The sequence below is a fragment of the Heloderma suspectum genome, chromosome 3 (assembly GCF_057233095.1).
Source record: "Heloderma suspectum isolate Gila_16-S chromosome 3, 16-S_ref, whole genome shotgun sequence".
In the NCBI taxonomy this organism is placed as follows: domain Eukaryota; kingdom Metazoa; phylum Chordata; class Lepidosauria; order Squamata; family Helodermatidae; genus Heloderma; species Heloderma suspectum.
In genome coordinates, this window is record NC_139460.1 from 268,254,484 (window position 1) to 268,273,949 (window position 19,466).

Genomic DNA, 19,466 nt, shown 5'->3' on the forward strand with positions numbered 1-19,466 from the left:
TCCCCATAGCACGGCCCCAAGGAGCATCCAGGAATGCAAGCGGCTGTCTTGATGCGTGTATTATATATGTCTTTTTAAAAAGTTGATAGGTGTTAATTGCCCCTTCAAGACCACGCCACCTTAAAATACCTTGCATTATTGCATAGCTCACAACAATACATTGCTGCTGGGAAAAGCCATCCCCCCACTCCAGCTGCTGTGAGGCTTGCAGCTAAGCTCAGAGGGAACAGAGAATCCCGAGGGGGTGGCAGATGACATCATTGTCCCCGCTAATCACAAAGTCCCGGGACTTCAACCTTCTGAGCCCTGGCTCCGCTACACCACTGTAATCTAAAGAATGGTGCCTGAACCAGCTCCAGACCTTCCAGAGAGGAACCTCCAGTGGAGGCTGGGGGCTCCAATTTCGGTGCAGCTATGAATCCATTCTGGGCTTCAGTCAGAACGAGCCAAAACTCTAAAGGACTTATCCAAGGTGCTGAACTCTCCCCCCATAGTTTCAGCACTTTGGATAGCTTCTTTAGCATTCTGGCTCATTCTGACTGAAACCTGGAATGGATTCCTAGCCCCACCGAAACTAGAGCCACCAGCCTCCACTGGGCACCTCTGTATGGAGCAGAGGATCCCAATAGTACGGATGCAATGGGAAAAGCAACGGAAAGAGAAGGCAGAGCCATATTCATTCTAGTGCCATTGTAAACACAGGAAATATATTAATACTTCTTTTCCAATGTGAAAAAGAAAAATCAATAGGGAAAGAAATATTATTTTTAATCTTCTAAGTGATTTTTTTTATTTATTTTTTTTACTAACAACGAGGATAAAAAAAATGGGAAACCATGAAAAAAGACTTGCCAGTGTCCTTTTAACCTTTATTTATTATCACTCAGTCCACATCAACTCATGACTGCATGATAATTTCTTTGGGATTTCATTTTAATTTCAATGTATCATATAATTCAACACAGCTTTTCACAATATTTTTTTTACTGTAAACTTTAAAAATCTCTTTAAAGGAAATGCATCAAGGAGAAAGCCCCCATCACCCTTCTGTTGCAGTTACTTAATTTATAACACGAAAAGGGTTTGTGCTAAAATATGATAAAAATAAAATCAACACACTTCAAAAAGGGAATATTCTGTAATAAAGCATTTAAATTTGAAGGGTGGCTGCTTCTGTGCATCTCTGAGAGTTTGCCTGAGCCATGCGTAACCGTGCAAGTTATTCTGGAGACCGTCGCCTTGATCCAGCATGCACAATCCATGTGCAAACACAGATTACTGCATGTAGATCGCCAGCTGCTTTTTTCCCTGCAGAAGTGGGAGGTTGCTGTAGGGAGACACAAACCCAGGCAGAGAGAGGGTGAGCATACACTACTCCTCCATTGCTGAACAAAAGGTCAGACACACAGGCCACCTGGCCACCATCTTTCTCACGAAGGAGAAATGGATTGCATTTCTATTTAAATTATAGTAATTATTTCTAAATGTACATCTGTTCTTATACATTAGCATGTCCAAATTTTTATGCAAATCTGCCTCTTCTTTGGTGATGCATTTACTCTTTTTGGTAATGCATAAGTGCGGCCACCCTAGAAGACAGTGTTCATCTCCTGTTGTGTGTGTGTCTTAATCCAGTCAACTTCTCTCCCCAATGTTGGCAATGCATATGATCAAAGAAGTCAGCACTGATATTCTTTTTGGTGGTAGATCCGCAAATGCAATGGTGGTCACTTGTACAGCGGCCACTTAAGCATCATCAAGACTGAGGAAAAGATTCATTAAAAAGAGGACACTAATTTGCATAACATTTGAATATGCACATGCACACACACATATGCAAATTTAGAAATAACAACTAAAATTTAAATAGAAGTGCATTGCATCTCATCACAGCGGAGAAAGCTGGCTAGATGACCTGTGTGCCTGGTCAGTCTGCTGTCCAGGTGCAAACTGTTGATGGGCAACTTCAAGGTCCCTGCTGCTCTCTCTTCTCATGATTCTTTGAAGTTAAACCTGACTTGGACAGGACACTTCTTCAAATAGAGGACACCTTCAAGTAGAGGACTGTTTGCTGCCAGCTCTCCCTACTTCTCTGTAAAGTAGGACACCTGGCCACCCTAGACTCAACTCAGGAGTCTGGATCTCTGGTGGATGAGGGTCTACCTTTAAAACAGAGTATCATCAAATTGTTTAGATATATTTAATGTTTGCATCAATTAAAGGTGGGACCTTCTGCCACTGTTTCTCCCACCTCACTATCTGAATTCATTGAACATTTGAACATGGGCAGAATATTGTTTAGTCACTGAATAGTTTAAATGTCTATAAAAAATCATAGCAAACCTGTTTTTATAAAAGATCTTTCCCCATTTTAGATAATAAAAACTTGCCCAAACTTGACTTACTTTGAAATACAATGTGCGTAGCACAGTGCTATACATGTCTACTCAGAAGTAAGCCCCACTGAGTTTAGCTAAGTGTGTATAGGATTGTGCACCAGGTGAGTGTGTATACAACTGCAGCCTCAGACTCCAAATATCCTTCTAGTTTTTATGGTCCAACTCAAAGAAATAAACAAGACAATAAAGCACTCTCCCTCATATAATCAGAACTACAAAGGAATGGAACATTTTCACACAGAACACAAACACACACACACAGAATGTTTGCTATGCCAAAATCATCAAATGGAAAAGTCCAAAGAGGTCTCATTTTCAATGTGAAGCCCTTGAGCTTTGAAGTCACCCATCAATATTTGTACCAACAATTCCTATAATAAAGGAGACATATTAAGTGTCTCCTTTGTTAAGGCTCATCTGTAAAAAAAGAGTTCCGCTATGTAAAATGGTAACTGCAGGTGGCTGGGTCCTTCTAACCGTCATAAAATTCACCAATTTTCTGAAATTTTCAGGAGCCAGAAAGAAGTGTTGGTTTTACATACCCTGAAATTTTCAGGATGATTGGTGAAATTTTGATGGAGAAAGAGCAGTTTAAAGCAAACAAACAAACAAACAAAACAAAAACACCAAAACAAAAGAACAAAAAACCTCTCTGTGTCAAAGCAACTTTGAAAAAAATGTTGCTGACCATTTTGTAGTCATAATTCCTGAGGTGAGTGGAGGGTTTTCACCTGAAACAATGATGGCTATCTGTTCTTCTTGTATTGGAGTTGGTGGGAAACTAGTTTTTTTGAATTTCCATTTCATTAAGGGTGCAATCCTATCCAGATAGGCAACCTATCCAGATAGAACTCGGAGGCGACGGCCTATCCAAAGCAGGGCAGGAGAAGCACAGAGGGGATCGTTCCCTCCGTGCTTCTCCTGCCCTGCATTTTCAGCTAGACAGCCAATTGTGGCTGTCTAGCTGTGGGAGGGCTGAGCGGGGGAGGAGGCTGCTGTACAACACATTGGATGTGTCGTACAGGCATTTCCGCTAGGGATGTCAGAGAATTCCACCACGGATCTTGGTGAGGCCGAATTACAGTGCACTCGGCCCCCCGAACTCCATGGCAGAATGGCCTGCCCCCCCCCCCGCGGATCCCCCCTGGGACAAGACTTACCTGGGGCAGATGTTCCGGACGGCGGTGGCTCCAGCGGCGGCTTCGGTGGCGGCGGCGGCGGCGGCGGCTGGTCTTCTGACTGGCTGCCACCGCCATTTGCAGTCTGTTTCCCCCCCCATTGGTGATAGGCTACTTAAGTCTTTACACAGCCTATCACGGCTGAATTCAGGGACGCAAATGGCAGCGGCTATGGCCGCTGCCATTTTCATCCCTGCTAGCCAGTGGCCGGATGTCCGGCTGCTGGCGGAGCTGACTGGCGGCTCTGCGGAATCCCCGCAGAGCAGAGCCGGCCAGCGAGGATTCCAGGGGGAGGGACGGAGCGCCTCCCCCCCCCGGTGGAACCCGGCGGAGCCAGGTAAGCGGGGTTTCATATATCCCTAATTTCCGCCCTTCCCGCCCCGGAAAGGCCCCCGGAACGCCCCCTGGAACAACTTTTTAGCTGTACCATGCTGCTCTTGAGAGTGTGGAGGATGGGGAAGTGGGGGGAGGTCGGTTCCCAGAAAACCAGATGTCCTATGGCTGTCTAGCCGCTGTCTAGTGGCCATAGGATTGCTCCCTTAGTCTTCAAATCTTCTTCTCCTCCTCCTCCTCCTGTACTGATAATCAGTGGGACTAACCATAAACATGAGTATGTTCAGTAGAGCTCTCTCTCCCTACCCCAGCACAGCTGTTTTAGAATGCTGAGAGGGGGGAAAAGCTCACAATTTCCCCTCCTTTTGGTGGTTGGTTGAAAACTGTATAGCCTTAACTTGCCCTCCCCTGTAAACATAGGTTTTTTGTTTATTGAACTTATATACTTTTGGGCTTGCTGTATTTTCCTGGTGACCTGGGACAATCATGCCCAGAGTGTGGCAAAATGTAAATGTTGCAGACCTTGCAGACAAGGACAGCCATTAACAAAGAGATAAGCCATTAGGGAAGGACAATGGAGATGGAGAGGATTTCGGGAGCCCACTTTTCCAAGGAACCCAGATGTGTGCTTGCTGGATCACAGGCTGTTTCACTTTCCACTCTTCTGAGTGTTGTTTTGTCAAGGCAGAACAGAGGAGGTTCTGCTGAATCAATCCCGTGAAACAGACATTTCTGGGAGTTTCTTCACTCACTGTCATTAATCAGCTCCTGACATGGAGGTGTAATTTGCAGGTTCCATGTCTACGAGGGTGGGGATGCTCCTGGGATTTAGGAATTGAAGGGTGGTATGAAGCAAGGTGGGATAAAGTGCTTTTGAGCAACATTCACTCTAGACTCTGAAGGGCATCCAGATTAAGGTGGCCATCAGCAACAGAGATGACAAAAAAGCACATGGATTTGCATAAAATGTGCATGTGCTAATTTATAAGTATAGATGCAAATTTAGAAAGAATTTCTATCAGTTCAGTAGAAGTACAGTACATTTCACCATAGTGAGGAAGACTGTGAATAGATGACCTTTGTCTCTTATCAGGTGCTAACTGGCGCTGACCAGGGGGCCGATCTACATTGCTCCTGCCATTGCAATGAATTTGGTGTCCCGTTGGGTTAAACGCTCTCGCATTAAAACATGATTATTCACACTCACCCATTTCCCCCATTGCAGTGCTTCATCGAATGCGCAAGCTTGGTTGACACTCGAGCGCTGTGCTGTTTTCCTGCTGTTTTCCTGCGTGCGCTTGTGTGATCTCGGATGCTAAGCAGGGTCGGCCCCAGTCAGTAGTTGGATGGGCGGCCGCCTGGGAATCAGGCTTCCTGCATTGAGCAGGGGGTTGTTGTATCCCTTCAAATGAGACTAAATTTTACCCCCTCCTATCCCCTGCTCTGGATGTTTTTTTAAAATTAAGGCATTATCCTCGCAGAATCGGGTTTTCTCTGTGATGTTTTTTTCCTAATTGAGGCATGATCTTTGAAGCTTCAAAGTTGTGAGAGACCAGTCACTGCCACCGGAGCCGCTGCTGCCACCACCTCCACATCCACCCCAGGTAAGCTTTGTCCCGGCGGGATTCCGTGGGGTGGCGGGGGGTGAGAGGCTGTTCCACCACGGGTTTCGGGGGGCCGAATGCCAGTGCATTCGGCCTCACTGAGATCTGTGGCGGAATTCTCCGCCATCCCTACAACAAGCAAAGGTCTGGATGTGTGCACACTTGTCTGATCTCGGAAGCTAAGCAGGGTCGGTCCCAGTCAGTGCTTGGATGGGAGCCACGCAAATGGCGTAGTGGCCACCGTTTGCATGGCTGCCTTTACCATGATAGGCTATGTAAATACTTACGTAGCCTATCATGGCAAAGTGCAGGGGCACAAATGGCGTAGCGGCCGCCGTTTGCATCCCTGCTCTTTGCCATGATAGGCTACATAAATACTTATGTAGCCTATCATGGCAGCCTGGAAGGATGCAAATGGTGGCCGCTACGATGGCTGCCATTTGTGGCCGCAGCAGCCCAGCCGCAGCCGGAACTCCGGCTGCGGCCAGGGAGGATTCCGGGGGGAGGGACGGAGCGCCTCCCCCCCACCGCGGATGCCCCAGCGCCGAACCAGGTAAGTGTTTCGTACATCCCTAGGTTGTTGTTGAGGAAACGGGGGCTGCTGAGGAAACTATGTGATCGGTAGCCGGAAGAAGACATGGGGCCATCGAGAGCTGTGATTGGACAGGAAGGAAATACAAACACTGCTGCATATGGACTGGTGGGGGAGGGGACTACGACCGGATACGGTAGCGAAGGCGGAAAATCAGAGCACTTTAAGGGGAAATACTGGGATATTATGGTATTGAAAGCGGGAGCACGGAAGTGGGAAATTCCGGTTCCAATTCGAGGCAGCTACTGCGTAGTGTGAAAGGCGGGCGGTGAAACCTCATTGGAAGTGGAAAAAGTTGGTAAATATAGATCCAGCCCCAGTGCTATCTGTTGATGGGCTACATCAAGGCCCCTGCTCTCCCTTCTTGTGGATTTTTATCTTTAAGCCAGACTTACATGGACAGCCCATCAAATAGAGGACTGTCCTCTCTGAAGTAAGACACATGGCCACCCTAATGCAGATCACAGCAGTATGTCCAGTTGTAGTTTTACTAGGAGAGTCCTCGTATTGTATAAAAGGGCCTATAGAGGCAGAACAAGCATGCCAGAAAAGAAGCAAACAACCATAGCAGGACTTGTGCCTACTACACCTTGGCCACTCCTCTCTTCCTCTAGGCAAAGAGCGAAGAGCTCAATCAACTCTGCTTACAAAGAGGAATATCTCACTCTGTGCACACTGTTCTTTGAGTAAAAGTGGGGAGAGGGAAAACTTGCAGATACAAATGGCCTAGGTGATATATGGATGGGATGCCGGTTGATTGCCGCCATTTTTCTTGCCATGCATTGCTGAATGGAAAATGGATTCCTTGTTTATTTTCCACAATAATTATTGACAAAAAATTCCACAACATTAATTTGCTTAATAGCACCCTGCTGCAGATGGCACATTTTGCCCAGCATGTTGGCACTGGCTGTGGACATAAGGAGGCTCATCTATTTAAGTCAGCATTCATCTGGAGCCCAGTTTATCAGAGAGCTCCTTAAGTAACCAACACAAAAGGGTTGTTTATTTTGAATTACCAGTCATTACAGAGAGCTGGAGACACCTTCTTTGCCATCAGCCATTGGCAGTGGCAGACCAAAATGAAGGTGACCCAGAACACAGATTGTCATGCTTACAAGCAAGCTGCATTTGCCCTCTGAGAAAGTTCGATCTGGGTAAGGCTTGTAGATAAATTAGACGTGACTAACCTGTAGGAAAAAACTTGGATAAAAAGGAAAATGTCTGCTCACCCCCTTCATGTCTTGAAGGGAGAATGGCAGCAATATCTCCTTCTATATAACTTCAACACAATGATTCCTGGATAGCTGCAGCTCTAGTCTAACAAACTACAGTACTAATTAGGGAAGCAATTGTATTAGAGAGCCCCAGTATCCTAAAGTACAACTTGCTTAGTTGGGGGCTGAGTAGGAAAGACCAGGAAAATAGGAATTGGCCCTCGGATAATAGTTATGGCCTCCAAACTGTTGCCTAGTTGAAATGAAACCAACTGTTGCTGAACTTTCTAATCATCCATCCATTTGTTAATGCTCCTGCTGTGAAATTACTCAGAGCAGATGGCATTCATTACTTCTGAGGACTCTACCTAATAATTGAATATAGTGTAAGTCAGGAAGCATCTGAACTGGAGTATGCACTGCCCTGGCTTGGACTATTCTTGCTCACGCAATAGTTAGTCCCTCTAGCAGCTGGCTCATCAAACCAATGACTGGTAGAGGAAACTGCAGATTTGCAGAAAATGTCTTTGCCTTGTCTACTGTGCAAACAAACAACATGCTACATTTCGGAGAACATCTTGGTTATCAGTAGTCAGAGCCTATTGCTGGTTACAAGACTCTGGTAAGAGAGACAAGGGCATTATCGGTACCATAACCAGGAGAAAAGCTGGACTGGCATGGATTTGGGTCCATTTGCAGACAGAGCAGGTACTCAAGAACTGTAACTCCAAAGGGAAAGTTGGATATCGCTTGGTAGCTAACTGGGGATCAATATTAAAAGGTGGTTTCTGAAACGGAAAGGCAGAGGGCAAATTGTGTCAAGTTCTTTTTCATCAATCTGAGACCACCAAATGATGTGCTGTCAGCAATCACCAGCACAAGATTTACTTAAAGATCATGGGCACTGAAATCTTTTAATACATTGAGTTTACTTTCATTTGCATTCAGTTTCTGATTGCTTGAAAATATGGTCCTCAAATCTTTAATATATTTAATGAGTTTGATAACTAATCTCTGTGTGTATGTGTGTGTGTGTAAAGTCGCCATAATGCAGATTGTGAAAGAACAGCCATGCCTATCTATCTTTTAAACTAAACCAAAACTCTACAGGTTATGGAAGGATGCTTATGTAGACTGGTCAGAGGAACAGTAAGAGATATAGAATATGGAACAATGCTTTTCTTGGGTGGCTTGATCATTCAAAAATATTGTAAACTCCTGAGATTTTTCTGCAGGCATTGGTGTTCAGAATAATAATTAAACCTAAGATTAATGGTAAAGATGGAATGCATTCTTACACCTCCAGTTTGGTCTGCTAGCCACTACCCATGATGCGCAGAGAACAAAACATAGCCTGGGCAAGCTGTATTGATTCAATTATAGTTCCGTTGGCCCTGCTCAGATGAGATAGCCAAGTGCCTCAAATTTCAAGTCATTAAAAAACTGAAATGGCAAAAGAAGAAACAGATTTGGATTATATGAGCCTTTATCTTCTGTTCCATTCTGGTCACACAGTCCCCTTGTAAGGAACAGAATAGATAAGTCAAAACAATAAATGCCATTGTTGTGGAAAATGGCAAATCTAATTCCCCCAATCACTGGATTTGGGTGTGTTGCTGGCTGCCATGTTGGTTGCACTGAATGAGAAATATAGAATAGGTAAAATAAAATGGGATGGAATATATTTTTACTTGTTCAGGTTCAGTTGTTTGGTGGCCATGGTTGCTGGCAGCACTCTTGAACACACACACACACACACACGTGCACACACACACACACAGAGCGAGAGAGAGAGAGAGAGAGAGAGAGAGAAGAGAGAGTTTATGGATTAGAGCAGGATATATATATATATATATATAAACCCAACACATTGCTTTTTCTATTTTCTCTCATGTTGTGGGATCAATGTGTAGCTCCAAACACCCTAATCCAGAGGAGAAAATATGCCACTTTTACAAGAACAAAATGCAAAGAAGTCCACGCAGCTAAAACAATTACTTTTATAATTCTATCACATTCCATTGTTATTATCTGAACTGAGTGATGACAGCAGTTCCAAGTTCCTCCAATTTTATTTAACTGTGGTTTTCTGCAAGTAGATTTTTTTTTGCATTCAGTTTTGCTACATTTTACTTTGTTTTTGTCTCTTCTCTGAGCTGCTGCGGCATAGCAGTTAGAATGCCAGACTAAGGCTGGGCACGTTCAAGTTCAATTCCCCCCTCAGCCATGAAGGTAATCGGGTGGTGTTGGGCCAGTCTCTCTCTCTCTCAGCCTAAGCCACCTCAGAGGGCTGTTATGAGGATAAAATGTGTGTGTGTGTGTGTGTGTGTGTGCACTTGCACACGTGCCGTGTAAGCCACCCTGAGGTCCATGGAGGAAGAACAGGATAAAAGGAATAAGCTGTGGGTTATTTCTTCTACGGGATCTCCTGCCTATCATGAATCCCTTTCTGCTGTCTATCTAGCTGCCCCTGATTAGATGCCAGTGGGCTGAAGAAGTGCCTATTGATGATCAATAACTTTGGGATTATGAAAAATTTTTCTCAGCATGCGAAGTAAACAACCTCAGCATCTAGGGAGGATTGGGAGACATCCCTGTTGAACCAACAAAGGCAATGCAATTCAAAGATGACATCATTATCATCATGATAGGAACATAGCAGCATAGGGAGGTGCCTTGTACTGAGTCAGACCCTTGGTCCATCTACCCCAGTATTGTCGGCACTGACTGGCAGCGGCTCTCAGGCAGGAATTTTTCCACCCCTACCTGGAGATGCTGGGGATTGAACCTGGGACTTTATGCATGCAAAGCAGGTGCTCTATCACTGAGGTATGGCCCTTCCCCATTACTGTTACCATTAATGTCATCACTATTGCTGTTGTTGTTACCACTGCTCTTCCCATTTTTGCTGTTGTTACATATTTCTATAGTTCTTTTCCTTAGTTTTTAAAGCACTTCAGTAACCCTTTAAGGTAGGACCACATAATATTATTGCAATGGAGAAATCCCTTTTTGAGCACTCCTTCTGTCTCCAAGTCTTGCTGTCACTGATACCAAAAGGGGCAGATCTTGGGCTAAGAGGGCAGGAATCACCAGTGGCTTCAAGAGGCTATGAAGACGGATGAATAGGCTCCAGAAATGCATGTGTGAGCAGTGCCGGCATCAAGGGTAGGCATGGTTGGGCACCTGATGAGGGCCCACACCCCAGGAGGGGCCCACTGACAAGAGCCTCCTGGGCTGGCTGCCCCTCTTCAGCACTGCAAACTGCTTGTTCACCTGCTTTTTGCTCAGGCCCAGACAAGAGAGGTGGTGAGAAGAGGGAGCAGTAGATGCCCCTGCCGACTTCCTCACTGGGTCTCTGCCTCACAAAGCAAGCAAGAGGTAGCAATGATGAGAAAGAGGATGAGAAGCAATAACAGCTGGTGACAATGGCAGTGAGAAGACAGACTCACTGAGGGAGGGGGCCCATTGAGGGTGTTTTGCCCAAAGGCCCTCAGACCTGGAGCTGGTACTGTACATAAGCATATGGCCCACTAGCGGGGTAAAAACATAGTGTGTGTTTTAAATAGGGATATCAGAGAATTTCGCCACGAATCTTGGGGAGGCCGAATGTCAGTGCATTCAGCCCCCCGAAATTGGTGGCGAAACGGTCTGCCCCCCCCGCCCCCCTCGGGACGGGACTTACCTGGCGGTGGCAGCTACAGCGGCGGTTCAGCGGCAGTTCAGTGGCGGCAGCTGCGGCGGCCAGTCTTCCGACCGGCTGCCGCTGCCGCCATTTCCAAGTTTTAAAAAAAAACAACGTGATGGGCTACGTAAAGATTTGCATAGCCTATCATGGCTAGATTTTTAAAAAATACCGTGATAGGCTACGTAAATGTTTACGTAGCCTATCACGGCTGAGTTAAAAACAAAAAAACAAACCGCGCGTACGCAAATGGCGGCGCCCATGGGCGCCGCCATTTGCGTTCCTTATTTTGGCACATCTAGTCTACGTAAACATTTACGTAGACTACGGCAAAAATAAGGGGAACGCAAATAGCGTAGCGTCTGTGCTATTTGCATTCCCCTTATTTTCGCTGTAGTCTACGTAAATGTTTACGTAGACTAGACGTGCCAAAATAAGGAACGCAAATAGCATAGACGCGGTTTCCCCCCCCCAACTCAGCCGTGATAGGCTACGTAAACATTTACGTAGCCTATCACGGCTGACTGCAGGGACGCAAACGGCGGCGGCTATGGCCGCCGCCATTTGCAGACCCGGCCGGCCAGGATTTGCGGCGAGAGGGACGGGGCACCTCCCCCCCGGCCAGAATTTCAGGGGGGAGGGATGGGATGCCTCCCCCCTGGCCAGAATTTTGGGGGGAGGGACGGAGCGCCTCCCCCCCACCGCAAATCAAATTTCGTAAAAGGTAAGGGACTTTCGTACATCCCTAGTTTTAAAAGAGGCAAAAATGTAACTGGTGGGCAATGACTAAACAATGACTAAACAATGGAATGACTAAACAACAGTTGCCATAATGTGTCTATAGCCTGAGAGCAGCCAGTTCAAGAAAGGAAGAAGGCCTTGAAAAATATGGAACATCTGGGGTATGGCAATCTGAAACATATGGCTACAGTTAATGAAACTGTCAATCGTGATACATTTGGGTGAAAACCCAAAGTGCACCTTCATTTTAGTGGAAATAAATTTGCCACCCATCCATAATTCTGAAATGCTATTCTTAATAATAATTTAAAAAAATCTAATTTCCAAAAGCCAACAAACAAGTGGAGCTACTGCAGTTCCTAAGTCCTTGCTGAGTAGTGCATAATATAGGATGTCCTTTAAACTCACTCAAGAAGGGAAAGCACTGCCTGTCTCCAAACATATCGTGAATTCAAAGTGATGTTCTCTCCTCAACCTTCCTTGCTTAAAAATGATGCATATTTTGCATTTGAAACTTAAATAGCAATAGTAAAATATGTCAGTATTTTCAAATATCTAACTGGAATAAAATGTGGAAGGTCCAGAGATTCCCAGCCATCTGAAATTGACAGACCCCATGGGCTTTCAGCTTGCATACACTGGCTAAACGTTTCAACTTTATGCAGCAGCCTGACTTGGAATGGTAGACCGCTGCCTGCTTCAGGGGTGAGGACCTGGGCTTGTGACTTCCATTCACTACATATCTTTAATTCAGCGTCCTCTGACCTGATGCTCTCTGGATGTGTCAGACCGTGACTTCAATTATTCCCAGCAAGTATGGCGTAGCCATGCTGGCTGGGAATGATGGGAATTGCAGGCCAACACATCTGGGGAGCATCAGGCTGGAGGAAGCTCCTTTAATCTGTGTCCACGTTCAGTCATGACTGCCAGCTCCACTGCATATGATGGCATATGCATGTCATAAAGGGCAAGCTGGGGTGTGGGGCTGGACAGGGGGGAAGAGATGTGCCACACAATCTGGTAGATTTGATAGAAGAGCTTTGTATCAAATGAATAAGGGTGGTTGTATTATATACATCCCTTGCGCCAAGCCCTGGATGATAGAAATCCTATAATCTCACCCCGCTTTAATAGTGGATTACTGTGGATTTGTTAATAAAATGCTAGTTAAAATGAGAATAAACTGTAATTAACTCAAACTTAGACTCCTCGCACATCTTGTGTGTGTGTGTGTGTGTGCGCGTGCATATTTTTAAAAAGAAAGGAGGTATGGCTTTAGATGCTGCACGCGCCTTACTATGAGCAAGATCTCTCTCATGGAGATGAGGCGGCTGGAATTGATGTCTGTTTGGCTGAGCTAGCTGCAGCCGCGGGGCTGCAGCAACAGCTCCATAAGGATAGGAGTGGCATAATGACCATGCTGCCTTTTAGGGGCTTTGAGAAGTGCTCTTTGATATTAGTAGAGCATAATCCCGAATGGATATGGCAGTTTATTTCAAAGAGCATGTACCAACAGGCAAAGTATTGTCACAGGCAAATATAATGAGAACAATATGAAAACTACTTATCGTACCCACTACAGTAGGTTTAGAATTAGAGCATTAATGTTGCTACCTGCTCGACAGCATTAAGAGATCATGCTTTGCATACATGGGATTTCTTATGAGATACTCCTCTGATCTAAAGTCTTTGTAGGCACAGAGACATGCAGAGCACAATACTGAGCAATCCAACTCAACATCCTGCCTAATCCTTGTGCAACCCCATGGAACTCTCACAAGAAATGCAGGGAGAGCAACAGAACCAATCACAATGTGTGAATGAGATCACGAAGAAGGTATGCACATTATAAAAACAAGGATGACCCATCCATCCATCTAGTCCAGTTCTCCATCTTCAGGAATGGCCAGCTGGACTTTGGGAAGCTCACCAGCAGGACACAACTGGGACTAATAGCTTTACGCTGTTGTTTTTCATTGTATCTAGTAATCAGAGACATACTGCCTCTGAAAAGGGAAGTTCTGCTTTTAGCCTTATTTGGGTAATAATAATTGATTCATCCAGCTTTTTTTCTTTATATTTGTCCCATATGCATATTTATGGAGACTGACTGAAAAAGTTAGTTAACACAAACTCATATGATTAATCAGTTAACAGTGCAATCCCATACATGTCTATCATTTTGTTCAATGGGACTTATTCCCAGGTGAGTGTGTATAGGGCGGCAACCTGCAGTCCTATACACACTTACCTGGGAGTAAGCTCCAATGAAGTCAGTGAGGTTTACTTCTGAGTAAACATGGATAGAACTGAGCTGTAAGATTTCTCTAACTGAGTAACAGTCCTGCTTTTTATTCACCCATTCCACAGCATTTATAATATTATAAATCTCTATGGTTTCACATCTCAGTCATCTTTCTTCTGAATTAAAAGCTGGAAGTCCCAATTCTTAAGCTTTTCTTCATAAAGGGAGTGCTTCATCCAGCCTGATAATTTTACTTGCCCTTTTCTGAGATGGGGTGATCAAAACTACACCAAGTATTCCAAATGTGGGTGCACTGTGGATATATATGGTGAAGGAATCACGACACTTGTTTTACTTTAGAATCCTTGTCTAAAACTTCATAACCTTGAATTTGCCTTTTTATTCACTGTGGTGGCACATTGAGCTGGCATTTTAATGCACTTTTACTAGAATCCAAGATGTCTTTCCTTGGTGGCTATAAACCATTTAGACTCCAACAGCATATATATTAGTTTAAGATATATATTTTTTGTTTAGATCTGTGTATCCCTTTGCAATTACTTCAGCGGAATCTCATATCTTATCTATTGCTCAGTCACCCCATTTGGAACCCATCCATTTTAAAATCCTTCATAGTCTGCTTGGGATTTCACCTTCTTGAATAATTTGCCATCATCTCCAAACACACTGATCACTTCTGACTCCAGATTACTTGTGTTAAATGACACCTCCCAAAACAGATATGGTTTTCATTGCCACATTGATGGTAAGATGCTCAAGTTCAGACTTTGACATGCCTCCAGGAGGAGAGAACTCTATGACTGGAGGGAAGGCAACCCTTCAGAGTGTAACTATGTGCCCTTGCAATTAGAAGATGGTGGGCATCCTTGTTAAGCAGGTACTTCCCTTGGCTAACCTCAGAGCAATGGAAAATAAGGGAGGAGGCAGCATGAAAAGTCCAGAGCATGCATTACACCAGGGGTCCCCAAACCTTTTGGACCCATGGGCACATTGGGGAGTTTGCTGTGGGCACCACCACAAAATGGCTCCCGTGGAGGATGTGGCTAGTCATATAATGGCTGGCATGGGGGCCTGGCTAGTCAAGTGGTGGTGGTGGTGGTGAGAAATAGTGAGGGTAGAGGCTGGGAGGGAGGGGGAAATGGAAAGAGTTGTTCCCTGGCCCATCCAATCTTCTTCCGTCCACACTGACTTTTCCCCTTTGCGCTCTCTCTCTCCCTCCCCCCACTTCCAGCCTCTAGCCTCACTATTTCTCTCTCCCGCCTCCCTTCGCTCACTCTTTCTCTCCTCCTTCCCTGGCCTTCTTCTTTCTCTCCCTTCCTAGTCCCTGGCCTTGCTCTTTCTCTCCCACTCACCCCTTTATCTTGCTGTTTCTCTCCACTCCCAGCCTCTAGCCTCACTATTTCTCTCCCTCCCACTTCTTTCCCTTGTGGTTTCTCTCCCCTCTATCCCTTTGCCTTGCTCTCTCTTCCTGCCCACTGAACAGCTGATCAGTGGCAGGTTCAGAAAGAGGAAGGAGAACCTGGTGCCCTCACATTTTCCCTTTTTTAATTTAAATTTTCTTTGGAAGGAGACATGGTGTGAAGAGCTCTTCAGGTGCCTTTGGAGGAGCCCACGGGTGCTGTGTTGGGGATGCCTACATTTAATCAAAAATGCTGCTTGCAAATGGCTTCTCTATGGTCAGTGATCCCTGCCAGAACAGTTAGGTGCACATGGAAGTCTGCTGTTGTGCTCTGAGTCTCCTAGTGTCACTAGAGGATCTGTGGAGGATCTGTGGTGACACATCATGATGGCAGAGCTCCACCATGTCACCACTTTTACAGGCTGGGGAAACATCTCATCATGGAGTGAGCTTTTTCACTGGCATCCCCCATGGTCACTGTCATAAGTGCTCTTGCCCCAAGGGATGTTTGGCATAATCTATTCAGAGAGAGAAAATAACAACAACAGCAACAATAACAACAACAATAACAACAACAACCTCAAGAACTTGGTGCTTCCATACAGTGACTAATTTTACAAAAGAACAAACCCCATCTGATAGGCCAGCCTTCCCCAACCTGGTATCCTCCAGCTGTTTTGAGTACAGTTCCCATCATCCCTGACCACTGCCTCTGCTGGCTGGGGCTGATGGGAGTTATACTCCAAAACTTCTGGAGGGTACCAGTTTAGGAAGGCTACCATAGGCTTATAATCTAGACAGGGCTGGGAGGGATGTAGACAGCCTGCGGGCCCCACGTGGCCCCCATCACTACCCAGTTCACTCCTGAGCAGTGGTGATGGTGGGGAAAAGCCATTTTAGCACAATGGAGTGCTAAAAATGTCCAATTTAGCTTGAGAACAAGCTAAATTGAGATCTTTTAGCACTCCGTTGCAGTTTGCTGTGAGATTTCCTTGGCAAATCACCTATTTTTTCCTTTGGTGCCCCATGGAGTGCCCAGTGCCCCTCAAAGTGCGACCCATAGTGGTTGCGTCCAGGGAATGAAAATGGCCTCTGGACCCCCTAAAGTTGCCCACCCCTGATCTGAGATGGTCATAAGGAAAGGGACACAAATGGATGGAGCTTTAATGGATCAATAGTAACATCTTGAATCCCCCACCCCCACTCCTGAAACCTCAGCGCCCTGTAGTGTTAAACGAATGTTAACTATTTCCAGTCTGATGCAGAGTAACCTATGCAAAATGCAGATTGCCTCTCACTAAAATGGTTTGGGAGGTGTGCCTTGAATGGGGTTAATGCTAAGCCAGCAGCTGGCAGAGCCAAGGCCCCTAAGTGATCAGCAATTTGACAATGGGGAAATCCATTGTTGAATCCATGTAGGGAAAATGTCATGCTTTTCTTTAGAGAAATAGATTTCTACATGGGGAAAAAATATCTCAGTTTGACAGGAAGTCAGACAGATCCATCCATCCTGAGTGACGCATATCAACAAAATCCCAAATGAAGTCGTGCTGCAGCGCTGCAGGGCGGCACCGAGAAAATCCTATGCCGCGCTGAAGCTGACCCAATCAATTGGCTGCGGTGGGTCTCTCCATCTCCGGTCACCCTCCTCTTATCCTTCATCTCCATCTCTCTTCAGATACCTGTTGCTGGGATCACTTACATGCTCTTGAGCAATATTTGGGTTCCTTTAATGCCCCTGCACATGCCAAAATTGCCGGTTTGCTTTCACTCTCTGGGTAGGTTTTAAGCAGGGATTGCTATCTTTCAAACCAGAGGTGATAACATCCAGCTGTATCCATTCTAGTCAAAGCTTGCAGGCAGAGGATGTGACTGTGGGTAAACACGGCAGGGGAAGGGGAACTTTTTACACCCACTCTTGCCAGAGTATCGAAGGAATACATTCAAGCATCCACAGCTGCAGTATGTTTCTAAATGAGCTCAGCTCCTATTCTGCCACAAAATGAGCTCGGTTTTGCCCTCCAAATTTTTCCTCCCTCCCAAAGGGATAATGTCCTGTCTCCTACAGATTGGAAAGAAGTATCGATCAGAAAGTGGGAGTAACTGGATGCACAACATATAGTTATACTAGAGAAAGAGTTGCCAAGGACACTTCTATCTTATCCCCCGGGGATATTTAGCACCCAATTTTATGCTAGGTGCTGTACAGATTAAGAAAAAACAAACAAACAAAACAAACATTGCCAGATTATCCCCAAAATCCCCCTTTAGCCATTCATTCCCTAGTGTAATAGACAGGCACACCTTTTCTTGTTGCTTTTACATAATTGAACCAGGAACACTAAGAGTTACTTAGCACCCTTATTCCAGGAAATGTAAAACAAGGGGAGACCTCTCTCCAGTCTAGATTTAGCAGCAACATGCAAGTATACTTTAGTGCCATCTAGCTTACTATCAGCGTAATTATACATCAGTGTATATTTTCTATTCAATACACCTAACACTCTTCTTTTTGTAGAACTTCTGCCAGTTTCACTGAGTGGCTGTTTTTTAGAAGAATCTTTAAGCTGTTTATAACAATGCACAATTTGAGGGTATTCCTTTTTTTCTTTTTAAAAAACGAACTACAGCTGATCATTACAGTTCCAATTCTATGTTTGGACCTCTACCCCAAGACTACTTACATTTGTGCAACCTCACAATGTATTAATCTTTATAACACTTCAATCAATTGGAAGTTTTTATGCCTTTATTTTGGTGTATGTGTTTGCATACACATCCTTTTGGAGGATACAATGTGTGCTTTTTAGAATGTGTGCTTTTTAGAATGTGTGCTTTCACATCCTCTGTGGCTGTTGCCTGTTAATGCAATTCATGCATGCAGATTCTGTGACTTCAGCGATTTGACTAGAGTTGGATTTGCTTGCATGCAAAGGTGTTCTCAGACAGCAAATATTTTTGTTCAACCTGCAGTCCCGATGCTCACTTAGGGCTGTGCCAAAATCTTCTTCCACATTTTTTGACCATTTTCATTCAATTGGATAGAAAAAAAATTGCTTTCGAAAAGAAATCCAGTGGTGAAGATATTTTGGAGAAATTCTCATGGGTTGGGTTTAGGTTTCTTGCACTTACCTTACTTAGGAGGTTACCAAGGAGTGTGTGCAAGTGTACAGTACAATTGTCTCTCCAGCAGCCTGTAGCCTCCTTGGCTTCCTGTACTCGAATTAAGGCCCAACGGAAGACATCATGTGGAAATTCCTCCCATAGGACTTTTTCAGATCAGGAAGTGTGGGCAGCCTGAGAGCTTGCAGAACAATGGAGAGATGTGTAATAGGAAAAAAAAACCAACACCCTAGACTTCAGCAAAACTTTTGATGAAGTGCCCCATGATGAGTAAACTAGCTAAAAGTGGGCTAGATGAAACAGCTATCAGGTGGAACCACAGTTAGCTATGGAATCAGACTCAAAGAGTGCTTATCAATGGGCTCTTCTCAAACTGGGGAGAGGTAACGAGCGGGGTACCGCAGGGCTCAGTCCTGGGCCCAGTGCTCTTCAACATTTTTATTAATGAAGAGGTTCAGGGAATGCTTATCAAATTTGCAAATGACACAAAATTGGGTGGGATAGCTAATAGCCTGGAAGACAGAGGCCCGATCTACATTGTGCCCGCCACCGCACTGACCGTGTCCCGTCAGGTTAAGTGCTCTCACATTTTTACGTGATTATCCTCACTCACCCATTTTCTCCGCTCCACTTCCTCCTTGAATGCGGGAGCTTGGTTCACACTCCGGTGCTTCGCAGTTCCCCAGCTCCAAAGCAGGGCCACCCTGATTGGAGGAGCGGCAACTCCTCCCGCCTCCGCCGATAAACCGCCCACTCTCCCATCAACTTGCCTCCCCTCCCCTCCCCTCCCCTCCCCTCCCCTGTATCCTTCCTCAGCCGTTCATTGGAAACCTCACCACGCCTGCATCACCTCGCCCCACTGATCCCCTGTTAGCTCTTTCTGGACACATTCTATCTTCTTTTGTGTCTGAATCCCTGCTGGAGCCATG

The 19,466-nt window shown here is 45.2% G+C and overlaps 1 protein-coding gene across 1 annotated transcript in view; it reads left to right on the plus strand.

The window, feature by feature from the left end:
* Positions 1–7,891: 7,891 nt before the first annotated feature.
* Positions 7,892–19,466, plus strand: part of LOC146351242 (uncharacterized) — a 30,043-nt gene continuing 18,468 nt past the window's right edge. Inside the window, exon 1 of the mRNA XM_084842005.1 lies at positions 7,892–8,031. Coding sequence (XP_084698131.1) covers positions 8,001–8,031 — 31 coding nt within the window. The 5' untranslated portion in view covers positions 7,892–8,000. The remainder of the gene's footprint in view (positions 8,032–19,466) is intronic.